Here is a 12,749-nt window from a genome sequence, read left to right on the forward strand (position 1 = left end):
TCCAGCCCCTGACCCCACCCACACACCCCTTCCTCCCATCCAGCCCCTGAACCCCACCCACACCCCCTTCCTCCCATCCAGCCCCTGAACCCCACCCATCCCCTGCCTCCCATCCAGCCCCTGGACCCCACCCACACCCCTTCCTCCCATCCAGCCCCTGAACCCCACCCACACCCCCTTCCTCCCATCCAGCCCCTGAACCCCACCCACACCCCTTCCTCCCATCCAGCCCCTGAACCCCACCCATCCCCTTCCTCCCATCCAGCCCCTGAACCCCACCCACACCCCCTTCCTCCCATCCAGCCCCTGACCCCACCCATCCTCCCTTCCTCCCATCCAGCCCCTGAACCCCACCCATCCCCTTCCTCCCATCCAGCCCCTGAACCCCACCCATCCCCCTTCCTCCCATCCAGCCCCTGAACCCCACCCACACCCCTTCCTCCCATCCAGCCCCTGAACCCCACCCCATCCCCTTCCTCCCATCCAGCCCCTGAACTCCACCCACACCCCTTCCTCCCATCCAGCCCCTGAACCCCACCCCACCCCCTTCCTCCCATCCAGCCCCTGAACCCCACCCCTTCCTCCCATCCAGCCCCTGAACCCCACCCATCCCCTTCCTCCCATCCAGCCCCTGAACCCCACCCACACCCCCTTCCTCCCATCCAGCCCCTGACCCCACCCACACCCCTTCCTCCCATCCAGCCCCTGAACCCCACCCACACCCCTTCCTCCCATCCAGCCCCTGACCCCACCCACACACCCCTTCCTCCCATCCAGCCCCTGAACCCCACCCACCCCCCTTCCTCCCATCCAGCCCCTGAACCCCACCCACACCCCTTCCTCCCATCCAGCCCCTGGACCCCACCCATCCCCTGCCTCCCATCCAGCCCCTGACCCCACCCACACCCCTTCCACCCATCCAGCCCCTGAACCCCACCCACACCCCCTTCCTCTCATCCAGCCCCCTGACCCCCACCCAAACCCCCTTCCTCCCATCCAGCCCCTGAACCCCACCCCACCCCCTTCCTTCCATAGAGCCCCCTGAGCCCCACACACACACCCCTTCCAGCCCTCTGCCCACACCCCGCTTCCTCCCACCCAGCCCTTGCCCACATTCGCCTTCCTGACCTCCAGCCCCTTGCCCAGACCATGTAGCTCCCTGCCCAGCTCACAAGCCCCTGAGACGCTCCGTGACCCCAGGGCATCCCCCCGCCCCGACGGGAACCCCCAAAGTAAGTCACTTAGCTGATGTCTGTGCCGGCGGCGCCTCCCAGCTCGCTGCTCTGTGGGGCAGAGGCCAGGGCTCAGCCTTCAGGGGCTGTGTGTTGTAGCCACCCTGTGCGTCCATCTCTGGGGATGCTGCAGAGAGACGTCTTCCCATCACCTTCCTCCCGTCGATGGGCTGGAGTCCGTGTGCGTCTCTAAGGACGCGGATCTGCTACCGACCCTCCATCCCTCTGGGCGGCCGGCGGCCAAGGCTTTAGGCTGGGGCCTGGCAGGGAGAGGGCTGGCTGATGCCGTCAGTTCTTTCCCCGTCGCTGGTGGCTGGTCCGGGTCGGCCAGAGCCCTGTGGAGGGGTGGGGCCCGGCGTTGCTGTCTGGGGCTCTGCTGGCATCCGCAGGGCCTTGCTGTGGGAGCTGCGGGTTGCTCTTCCGGCCGGGCTGGTGGAGGGGAGGGAGTCCGGCAGCTCTGGTTCGGCCTGTTGGCCCCGGGGCGGGGGAGCCCGGGGCGGGTCTGGAGTGCTGGGCTGGGATGCAGTTGGCCTGGCGCTGCTGGAGCTGCCAGTTCTCAGCCCTGATGCTCATAGCGCTGGTCTTTCCCAAGCAGGGACCTGGGCGTATCACGGCGAGGCCCAGAGCTCGTTGTCCTGGCCTCAGGTGGAGATCGGGTCTGGCTGGCAAGCCGGGAGCGGGCAGGGCTTCCTAGCCGGGGGCAGCGACTGGCGTGTGTGCCCCGGACCCGCTGCTGGCGGCACTCGCCACCCTGTGGCTTCAGGGGTGCTCTGGCAGAGTCGTTTCCGGTCTCAGCCAGCAGCTGGGCACCCCCCGGCACGGCCTAGCCAGGCCTATTGGGCAGCCTTGCGTGGGCGCCGTATCTGTCCCCCACACTTGCTGCACTCCCGGACGCGTGGCTGGCGTCCCCGGCCCCCGCGTTGCCGTCTCCCCTGGGACCTGTCTCTCGCCCTCAGCTGCCCCAGCACCCGGTAGTACACGCGGCAGCTGAAGCCTTCGCGCAGCCCCTGCTTAACATGGTGGGTCAGGGCCTCCAGGCTGGGAAAGACTCGGCAGCAGGCCAGGCACCGCACACCCTGCTCAATGGTGAGGAGCCACTCCGGGGGTGCTCCCGTCTGCTGCTGCGGCACCTCCTCTGCTGGCCCCTCAACGCCGCACTCTGCCTCCGAGTCCACATCCCCCAGCTCCGACTTGGTGTGGGAGCTGCTCAGGTCCGAGCCGGCAAAGCTTTCCCCGCCGATGTACTTGGTCTTAAAGATCCGAGGCCGCTTCCGAATGGCTTCAAAGCCGGCCCCGGTCTCCCAGGCCACCGAGACGCCGTTCACGGCCTGGACCTTCATATAATAAAGGGCCTTTTCTTCTGCCTCCTCCTCGGCCTCTCTGCCACCTGCCGAGCGCTTTCTCTTCTCACCTGAGCCGGGAGACTCACAGGGCGGCTGCGCACACGGGAGGTTGGAGGCCACGGGTTCCACGCCGCGCATGGAGGAGTGGCTGGTGACCGATGTAACCACAGAGGGATGCTGGCTTTGGTCCCTGGGGCCAGCAGGAGCAGAGCCCCCCTCCTCTGCTGTTTCCTCAGGACCAGGCTTTCCGGCAGAGACGCCCTGATGAGGGGGCGACTCCCTTGATCTCTGCGACTCTGAAAGCAGAATGAAAGCCCAGGTCCTGCGGCCATCGCCCCCTGCGGTGAGTGCCCCACCCGCTCCCAGCCCTGTGTCCCAGGCCCAAAGGGGCCCCCCGCAGGCAGGGGGAGGGGGTGGGGAAGGGGACTCACTGAGTGCGACTATCAGGGGAGCGCCCGGTCAGGGGTCCGACACGCTGCCCCCAGGGAAGGGCCAGAGCCCCCTCGCTGGGCACACTGGAAACTAGGCTGGACAGAGCCCTAGACAACGTCCTGTCGGTGCCCATGCTGCCCTGGCCTGGGGGGATGGACACTCTGCCCCACTGGGCTGCCTCAGCCCTGACATCTGTCACCCTGGCAGCCTGCGACCGGGCTGTGCCCATCTCCAGGGCCCCTGGCTTAGGCTCCTCACCCCAAGGGCCCAGGACTCTTTGCACTGGCGTTTCTACATGGAAGAGCCATTTCGTGCCCCCAGATATGATCTCCTGTGTGTGTGTGTGTGTGTGTGTGTGTGTGTGTGTGTGTGTGTGTGTCCCTCTTCCTCTTTTCCATTGAACCATCTCGAGGGCTCTGTCTCTCCTCACGTGGGGAGTCTGTTTCCCCCACTGTGCCCTGGTGTGGGGGGGTCTCTGTTTCTTTCCCCCTCCCCCTTACCTCCCTGGGGAGGCAGAGAGAGTTCGAGTTCCTCCTTGACCAGGGACCCCGAGTGTCCTGTGGGCCCAGGGAATGTCCTGCTCACCTGACCCGTCCTGGGCAGCTCCAAGGTTCGTCTCTGGGGCCTCGGCAGGAAGCCCTTGGTTGTGCACCATGGTCCTGGCTCTGGGGACTCGGGCCAAGGCTGGTGCTTGTCACAGTCCTCGAAACCTGCTGGGGTCTCTGTCCCAGCACTAGCCAGAAAGTCCGGGTCTCTGCGGGGGAAGGGATGGCGGTTCTGGTCCAATTCTCCAGCTAAATCTCCAACTCTCACAGTGCAGGCAGCAGAGACAGGAGCACGACTGACCTGAGCCAACGGTTTGATCCAAGGGGCACCAGAATGTTGTGGTCTGAATAGCCCTGGAATGTTCTGCTCCAAACGGCATCCGGCTGTTTGGGTCCGAATGGCTGAGAAGTTCTGAGCTGGGTGAGGTCATTGCCAGCTGGGATGACAACGCCGAGTTCCGGGCCACCTGCTCTTGGGTCCGGCAGAGCCTCCTCGAGTCCCATCCAGGGAGGGCCGAGTTCATGACGTCCCAGCCAAACCACTCAGCTGGGTCTATGCTGCACAAGCCCCGGGAGGGCCCATCCGGGCTCCGATCAGGGAGGGTGGAGCCATATCAGCCTCTGGCTTTGCGCTGGCACAGACCGAAGAGCAGGACCATTCATATTAGTGTTGATTTGGGTTACGGTGGGGCTGAGAGGCCCAGTCAGGACCAGGGCCATTGCCGGGCGCTGCCCATGCCAGAGTGAGAGATGGTCCCTCTCCCGATGAGCTGCCAGTCTAAATGGACAAACAGAAACAGACAGACAGCGAGTCCGAGCCCAGCACACTGTCGGCAGCGGCCCCAGCACAGAGCTGCTCGGAGATGCCTCCCCCAGCCCCCGTTTGAATTCCCCAAACCACCACTCCCCTCTGCCCACAGGCCCCAGGCAGGCCGCTCGCTGTGCTGCCGTTCACCCCACCCTGACCCCACAACTAGCGCTGCAGGCTCCAGGTGGGGAGGGGGAGATGGGGGGCACGTGTCCCCTGCTCAGGAGTGTCCAATGGTGGCTCCTGGCTGCTTTTCTTCCTCCCCCTGGAGGCCTCTCAGACCCCCACCAGGATCTAGCTGCCCCCCAAGGAGACCCCAAATCAACCAAGGCCTCTCAAGGCTTAACTCATGCCAAGGTTCAGTGCTGTCTGTTCAAAGGGACACACCCCAGCCAGTGCCGTGTCACTGCCACCTGCACCCAACCCCACCCAGTCCGAGGGAGTGGATGGTGCAGGGTGGGGCTTCCCTCCCCCTGGAGTGTCCTGTTCTGTGAATGTTCCAATCTGGTCTCCCTGCCATCCACAGCACTCGCAGCACGCTGCCTCCTGAGGTCCCCTCCTTCCTTTCCAGTTGGTAGTGGCCAAGGGAATGCTGGGAAATGTAGTTCTTTCCCTGCTCCAGGGCTGGCTCTATAGGCAGGGAGCTCACCAGGGAACTACAGCTCCCAGGGCCCCCTGTTGGTTCTCAGCTCCCATGCTGGATCCCTGCCGGCCCTGCAAATGGGCTGCCCCAAGCACGTGCTTGCTTTGCTGGTGCTAGAGCCGCCCCTGCTTCCAGTCCTTGGCTCTGGGGTTCTCAGGCCTCCATCGTAGGTGGGCTCGTAAGGGGACACTGCCCAGAGCCTCTGTAGGAAGCAGAACTGGGTTTCCCCTCTTCTAAACCTTCCCTACACACTTGACACCTTATACAGGTGTAATGCGGGGGGGCTGATAGGGGCACAGGCTTCCATTAACCCCTTCCTGCTCAGAGTGGCGTCTCTACACCCCCTCACATCAACGTTTATACATTAAAAAGATCTCCGTGTTTATAGGGCAATCTCATGATGTTGGGGCCGGCTCCTGAGTTTGGACCGCTGGGGGCTGGCCGTCCTGATCTCGCCGCCCGCTCTGACCACCGCCACAAGCGAAGGAGTTCTGAGTCACGGCAGCGGCTGGAAGGGAGAGAAGTGCATCTGCTGCCAGGATGTCAGTGGGTCAGAGAAGAGGGAGGGAAATGAATCATGGCCCCAGACAGTCAGGGTGGGGAACTCCCCTGAGAGAAGAGAGTTAAGATCTGGGACTGTTTCGTCTGGAAAGGAGAAGTGTCCCGTGATGGCTGGGTACAATTTCTGAAGGGTAGGTGCAGTGGTGGCCAATTTCCCCTTTCCCACAGTTCGAGAACAAGAGATGCCCCAAGGACATTAAAAGGCAACTTATTTAACCAGGCAAGAGGAAGCACCTTGGTACACAACCCAGAACAAACCGTGGAACTCACTGCCACTAGCAATTATTGAGGCAAAGGGCCTGAGAGGTCTCAAAAAAGGATCAAGGGGGAGATTCTCCCCTGCCCACCCCCCGGAGCCCCTTCCCGTTGCACGAGAGGGCTGGAGCGGTGTGAAGCCCCACATCCAGCCAGAGCTGATTCCTCCTACACAGCCATGGGGGCAGCCGACGCTCGCTGCACGCTTGTAGGGGGTGTGTTGGGGGAAGGTTGGGGTGGGACGGGCCTGTCATGGGGCAGATTCTGAGCAGTTCTGTGACCCTTAGGGCACCCCAGGAGGCTGCTGTCACGTAGCCAGGCTCCCAGGGCTGGCTGGTAAAGCAAGGGCTGCCCCAGCCTGTGGAGCAGCTGAGGCTGGGGAGGGTGCAAAGGTGGCATAAAGCCCCCTCCTCCCCATCCCCTGGGCTGTGAGCTCTGTGCTGCATCTCTTCGCCCAGCCCCCTGTGTGTCGAGCTGAGAACAGCATCGCAGACACACCAGCCCAAGGAACACTCCTGGGGCTGTCGGCCCCTGTGCGGTTCTGGATCAGTGGATGCCGGATGAGCAGGATCAATCTCTTCTGCGCCTGGGCTAGTATCAGCTGGGTCGGTAGCAGGGGGATATGGGCCTATCTGGGTACAGCAGGAGCTGGAGATAGAAGTTCTGGAGGGGGAGCCCTGCGCTGTGGGTGAATTCCCTGCTCTGCCAGCGATTCCCTCCATGACCTTGGGCCAGTCCTTTAGTCTCTCTGGCCTCAGGTCCCCGCTGTGAAATGGCATTAAGAACACGTCCTTTTCCCTCACTCCTTGCCTGATCGCTTAGAGTGAAGCTCTTCAGCGCAGGGCCTGCCTCTCCTCACATGTACGTGCAGCACCAGGCACACGGGGCCCTGATCTCTCCTGGGGCCTGCAGCTGTCCCTGGGCTCTGAGGAGGGATGATAGTGGGCTGGTGAGACCAGGAGCCTGCGGTGCTGTCGGAGAAGGCGGTGATGGCCAGTGGAGTGTTGTGTACAGCAGGAGCTGCGATGCCAGACCAGCCGCAGAGCAGATCTGTGCTGATCCGGCAAACCTGCCCTCCTAGGAATTAGGGAACCCGACACTGCAAGGCTGGATAGTCTGGAAGAGCCCATAACCCCAGTCAAGTCAATGGCAAGACGCCCACTGACGTCCCTGGGAACTGGCCTGGGGCTTTATAATCTGAGCTCTCTGGGGCAGGGCTGTGTCTGGCAGAGGGCTGTGCGCATTTACAGCACTGTGTGCACACGTATAACAATACTCCCCGTCCTTAGCTGGCCGTACTGCTGGGTCGCTGAGCAGGAGCAGGGACCAGCCATATGTGCTGGGATACTGAGCTCCGGACGGAGCAGCAGCCCCCGTTCCTGTATCCTCATAGACTAGCCGTGCAACCTCCTAGCTCCATCTGTGGGCCCCATCACCATAGCGATTCTCTGTCATTAATGAATTTCCCCCTTCCTGAAGCATGGCTGTGCCATTATCTCCACTTACAGATGGAAACTGAGGCACGGAGCGGCTGAGGGTATCTCTACTGTGCAGGTAGACACCTGCGGCCGGCCCCTGACAGCTTACTTGGGCTCGGGCTAAGGGGCTGTTTAACTGCACTGTAGACATGGGGGTCTAGGACCCCACAATTACACCCAAGCCCCACGAGCCCACGTCAGCTGGCAGGGGCCAGCTGTGAGTGTTTGTGTGTAGAGTCGTCATATCCTGTGTGACTTGCCAAAGGTCACCTGTGGTAGAATGAGTGAATCAACCAGCACCTTTCCTTCCCCCCTTCTCTCACCCTGACGGGTTGGAGGCGGGGGAGTCTCACTCTGGTGTCTTTTCTGTTTGTGGGTTTCCAAGATCAAAGGAGGGATTCTGTTCTCGGCTCCTCTCTTGCGGTTCCTCTGAGTGATCAGAAACTACCACATCCTGCCTGTGTCGCCCTCCTGCCCCAAGCCCCCGGAGATGCACACAGGAGCCCAGGGCTGTCATGTCTTGATCTGGGGGCTCTTCCCCACCCCCAGGCTCCCCCTTCTCCCACCCCATTTCTGTGCCATGCAGAACCATTGAGATCTTTGTGCTTCTTCTCTCTGCCGGCCCCAGGCCCAGCAGGCCAGGCATGCCGGGGCCCATCGCACCAGAAATTAAACCACGTGAACTGAGCTGGCTTTCAGGGCAGGTCCTGCTGGCAAGGTGTTGCGGTTTAGTCTGCCTGGCCAGTGCAGGGCAGCCACAAGCATCGTGGTGAAAAAGCTCCGTTATCTTGCCTGGGATCAATGTCAGACTGACAGGCCTATAATTACCCGGGTCAGTCTGTTAATTCTTTTAAAATATTGGCCCCACGTCAGCTTCCTTCAGCCATCAGATCTCATTCTGCCTTGGTCTGCTAGACTAAAAAGCCTCCCCGTAGGGTCAAGTACCTCCTCCCTGTGTAGGTACTTATAAACCGAGATCAAGTGGCGACTTAACCCCTCTCTTTGGTGAGCTGAAGAGATTCCTCGAGTCCGGCTGAGCACCTTGGCCACAGGGCCTCCGCCCTGGCTGAAGGGAGGGGATCTGAGGGATCTCGGGAGCACCCATAACTGTCGCACACAGGTACTCAGACAAGGAGAGTGGAGTGGAAGAGATCGGAGAAGAGGGAAAGGGAAAGGAAGGGATAAAACAATAGGGCGAGAAGTATAGGGATGGGGAGAGAGGCTTGTTGCTGGGAACACCTCTCTGGGGGGACAGGGACCCTGATGGGTTCCCCAGGCCGCTGATCCCGTTATCTGAGAGATCTAAGCCATGAGCTGTCCCTGCTGCATGCGGGCAGAGCTCACCAGAGGGGCCAGGTGTCTGGCAGTTCTGCTCCCCTGAGCAGCAGGCAGAGCCAGGCAGCCATAGGCCCAACCACAGGCCCCAGAAGGCAGCAGAAAGCGCTGTTGGATTCAGCCTCAGGCCACCGCCTCCGGCAGACGGTGCGTCAGAGTGAGGGCAGGTGGGTGCCGCCAGCGGGAGCAGAGGAATTCACAGCGACCGACTACATCAGCCTAGTGAGTATGGTGAGGCCTCCCTGGCCTAGCCGCCGACATCATTATAGCAGGGCACGGGGTGGAGCCCCAGCTGGCTACCAAACCGGCCCCTGGTTGTCCTGGACTCCTGGAAGCACAGACTGTGAGTGAGGAAATCGGGGGGGCCCTGAACTGAGAGGGGGAGGCCAAAAACGGCACCAGCCACTCAGGGTCCAATTGTTTGGTTCTGTGACTTGTGCACCGTGAGGTAACCGGGGGTGCGAGGCGTTAAAGTGTAACTATTTGTCTCAGGTCAGCCTGGCCTGTCCCTTTTCTCCACTCTCCCTCCATAAAGTTTGTTTGTTTAAACCTCTGTGCTTGCAAGAGGGGACGGATTTGCCTAGCAAAGGCACTCGGCTTATAGGTTCCCGCATTATGGGGTGGGGTCTTGAGCCAAAAAAGGAAGAAATCGTAGGGAGTCCCCTAAAATAAGGACCCGGCCCTTGTTGCTGCTGGCGCGATTGGCAGCGGTTACATTTTGCCCTCTGCATTGGATATGGGGCTTCCCATGGGAGGCTCTTTGTGCCCGAATGCAGCCTTGTATTCAGACCTGCCCCGCTACTGTGATCATCTTTGTACAAAACACGCCTCAGGAGGTATCATTTGAAAACGAATCACTGGGGATGTCAATTAATTGCAGTGAACTCACACGATTAACTAAAAAAAATTAATTGTGATTAAAAAAAATAATCACGCTTAATCAGTTTTAATCAGATTGTTAAACAGTAGAAACCAATTGAAATGTATTCAATATTTTGGATGTTTTTTTACATTTTCAAATATATTGATTTCAATTACAACACAGGATAGAAAGTGTAAAGTACTCACTTGATATTATTGTTCTTACAAATCTTTGCACTGTAAAAATGATAAAAGAAATAATATTTTTCAGTTCACCTCATTCAAGTACCATAGTGCAATCTCTTTACTGTGAAAGTGCAACTCACAAATGTAGCTTTTTTTTTGCTACGTAACTGGACACAAACATAAAACAATGTAAAACTTTAGAGCCTAGAAAGTCCACTCAGTCCTACTTCTTGTTCAGCCAGTCGCACAGACAAACAAGTTATTTACGTTTATGGGAGATGATGCTGCCCGCTTCTTGTTTACAGTGTCACCTGAAAGTGAGAACAGATGTTCACATGCCACTTTTGTTGCCAGCATTGCAAGGTATTTACAATATTTATATCTTAAGCTGTTTGTGTAAGCCTTTTGTTTTGTTTTCCCCCTCACCCCTCCTTTCCCAACAGCAGTTAGTTTAAACATTACCTTTTAGCGTGTTAGAAAAGTTCCCATTCGCATGCTTATCTTTGGCCTTGTTGGCCCAGGCGCACGTAGACTTTCCCCCTTTCTATCACTACCGCTTTTGCTAGTTTGAGTGAAGCTACAGCTGTTAGCTGTTTGCTAGAAAAGCTGACTGTTACACATTTTGCTTTTAGGCTATTAACATTTAGGTTGGATGAAGTTCACATGATGGAATTGCTTTGGCTCACGTAGACCCAGAGCAGGGGCGCTTAATTGACACTCGTGGTCTTCCACCCCCCGGAGTTACCTAGATTTCTGCCTAGTGACACCAACAGTGGGGTTTCCCTCCCCCTGGAGTGTCCTGTTTTGTGAATGTTCAAATCTGGTCTCCCTGCCACCCACAGCACTCGCAGCACACTGCCTCCTGAGGTCCCCTCCTTCCTTTCCAGTTGGTAGTGGCCAAGGGAATGCTGGGAATTGTAGTTCTTTCCCTGCTCCAGGGCTGGCTCTATAGGCAGGGAGCTAACCAAGGAACTACAGCTCCCAGGGCCCCTGTTGGTTCTCAGCTCCCATGCCGCCCCTGCAAATGGGCTGCCCCAAGCAGGTGCTTGCTTTGCCGGTGCCTAGAGCCGCCCCTGCTCCGGGGTCTCCCTTCCCAGCGATGAGCCGGCGCCGGCACTTCTGTGCGAGGGAATCTCGCCTTCCACCCCACTGTGACCCTGGCTCTCCAGCCCACAGCACCGTTGTTCCCCTCAGCAGGTCCAGCAGGTTTGGCCCCATCTATAGAGGGTCACTGTTAATTTCTTATTCTTTCACTACAGCTCTTATCTGTTATCGTTACAAAAAAAAACCCTATTCAAACAAACAAAAAGACCCCAGAATCTCTCCCTATTCTCCTGATTTTGACTGCCCTATTGCAGCCATGACTTGGTCTTTATTTAAAAACATTTTAAATTTTATAAAGAATCAAGTTACCCCTTAAGGGTTAAATGCTAAATCCCAAAGCCAAACAACACTAATTACCTGTGTCTTGCAAAAAGGTTTATCTGTTTTGAAACTTTAAATTAAAAGAGTCAAATGAATTTTTAGTGTCATTAAAAACAAAAACAAAACCAATATATCTTACACCTACAAAATGAGAGTTTTACAAACCAGATGTGCTGGTTTAGATTCTTAGAACTTTATGTATTTTCCACAGACAAATAGATACATACACATTTTCTTTTCCTTAACATTCCTTTACACTGCTTTGTTTTTACATAGCTGTATATATATTTGGATTATTTACAGGCATTCTTCTGGAAAAGGGCCCATTTTCCCTTCAGAATGGCTGCAAAGAAACCAAGCATTCTCTCTCTTTAACATGGTCCTTTTAAACATTTTCACAAAGTTTAATTGCTTAATTCTCTCCAGCCTCTGTAGAGTTAACTTTTCACTCTCTTTCCTTAAATCACTGGATCTCCCAAAATGACACCTTTATCACCTCAGATTTCACCATTTTAAGTATTGTTCCAGGGGTTCATGCCTGCACTTACTGCTTTTCTTACTGCCAACACTATGCCCTTAGGGCTTCCAACCTGTTTTTCAGTTTCTTTATCTGTTGCTTGCCTGCTTTTCTGGGCCCGATCCTGCTTTTTTTTCCAATGAACCATTTGTGAGTGATACTGTGGTCACTTCACAATTTTGAAAGAAATGTTTAAGGAAAGGGACCAGGAAGGGTGGGGGCTAGTTGAGGAGCTCACCCTCTTTGCTGAATTGGTAGTGGAACACTAAAGAATCAGCTTTTGAAGCAGACAACAAAGGGGAACAGAACAAGGAGCTTTTTGTCCTTTTTACAATGAGACGGGAGTATTAAAGGGGTTGGATCGATCCGGGGTGGAGGGTTTTTGAGAACGGGGTAAAGGGGAGCACTCAGTCTGGTGGTGGGAGAGGAGGCTTTTAATAAAGATTTTAACTTATTATTTGAATATTTGAGAGAGATGAGTTTTGATTTTGTCCAGCTACGATTTGCCTCTTCCCACCACTGAATGAAACAATTAACCTCTTCTTTAGCCAATTTAGTTTTCGGTTGGCCGAGTTTGTTCTTTAAGACGTCCACTCGGTCTTTGTTCCAAGATTTTAACAGTGGCCACTGAGTTTTGGGATCCCCCTGAGTTAGCCTAGACCATTTTCCCAGAAATTTACAGGAGTCCGGACCCATCCTAAATATATAAAATGAGCCAGCGTTCGTTTAGGGAACTGTCCCAACTTAGACGTCTGGTTACCCATACAGGAGGACTTCACACACCAATCGCACAAGAAGGAAATTTGGGTTCTTCAGAGCGATGCCCGGTGCAACATACAAAAGGAGCCCACAGGCTACTGCCTCAATCGCCCTTGCTTTCACACCAGGGGTTTTACCCAAAGTGCGGTGCAACTGCAATTGTGCAGATTCCACTCACTCAGACCGCAGGGACAGGAACCCCTTGGTTGGCCGATCCTTGGACAGAGATGGCACCCAGACTCAAACACTCCACAGGAGGATGGATAGACACGGAGACAGGACAGTCCTCAGTCCACACAAAACACAGAAATAATTACCTGACCAGATTCCTGATGTCAGATCCCAGGATCCCTACCAGAACAGAGAGGG

General features: G+C 56.8%; 2 protein-coding genes across 2 annotated transcripts in view; both read right to left on the reverse strand.

The window, feature by feature from the left end:
- The window catches only part of LOC120404011 (maestro heat-like repeat-containing protein family member 7), a 134,375-nt gene that overhangs the window by 58,860 nt on the left and 62,766 nt on the right, over positions 1-12,749 (reverse strand). The gene's annotated exons all lie outside the window — the stretch shown is intronic.
- On the reverse strand, positions 1,140-4,398 carry LOC120404274 (protein FAM170B-like). Its single transcript, XM_039536500.1, has 2 exons — positions 3,593-4,398; positions 1,140-2,871 (listed from the first exon to the last, which is right to left on the reverse strand). The coding sequence occupies exons 1-2, from the start codon at positions 3,660-3,662 to the stop codon at positions 2,066-2,068; spliced, it is 876 nt and encodes a 291-aa protein (XP_039392434.1). The 5' UTR covers positions 3,663-4,398; the 3' UTR covers positions 1,140-2,065.

The sequence above is a fragment of the Mauremys reevesii genome, linkage group 4, assembly GCF_016161935.1.
Source record: "Mauremys reevesii isolate NIE-2019 linkage group 4, ASM1616193v1, whole genome shotgun sequence".
In the NCBI taxonomy this organism is placed as follows: domain Eukaryota; kingdom Metazoa; phylum Chordata; order Testudines; family Geoemydidae; genus Mauremys; species Mauremys reevesii.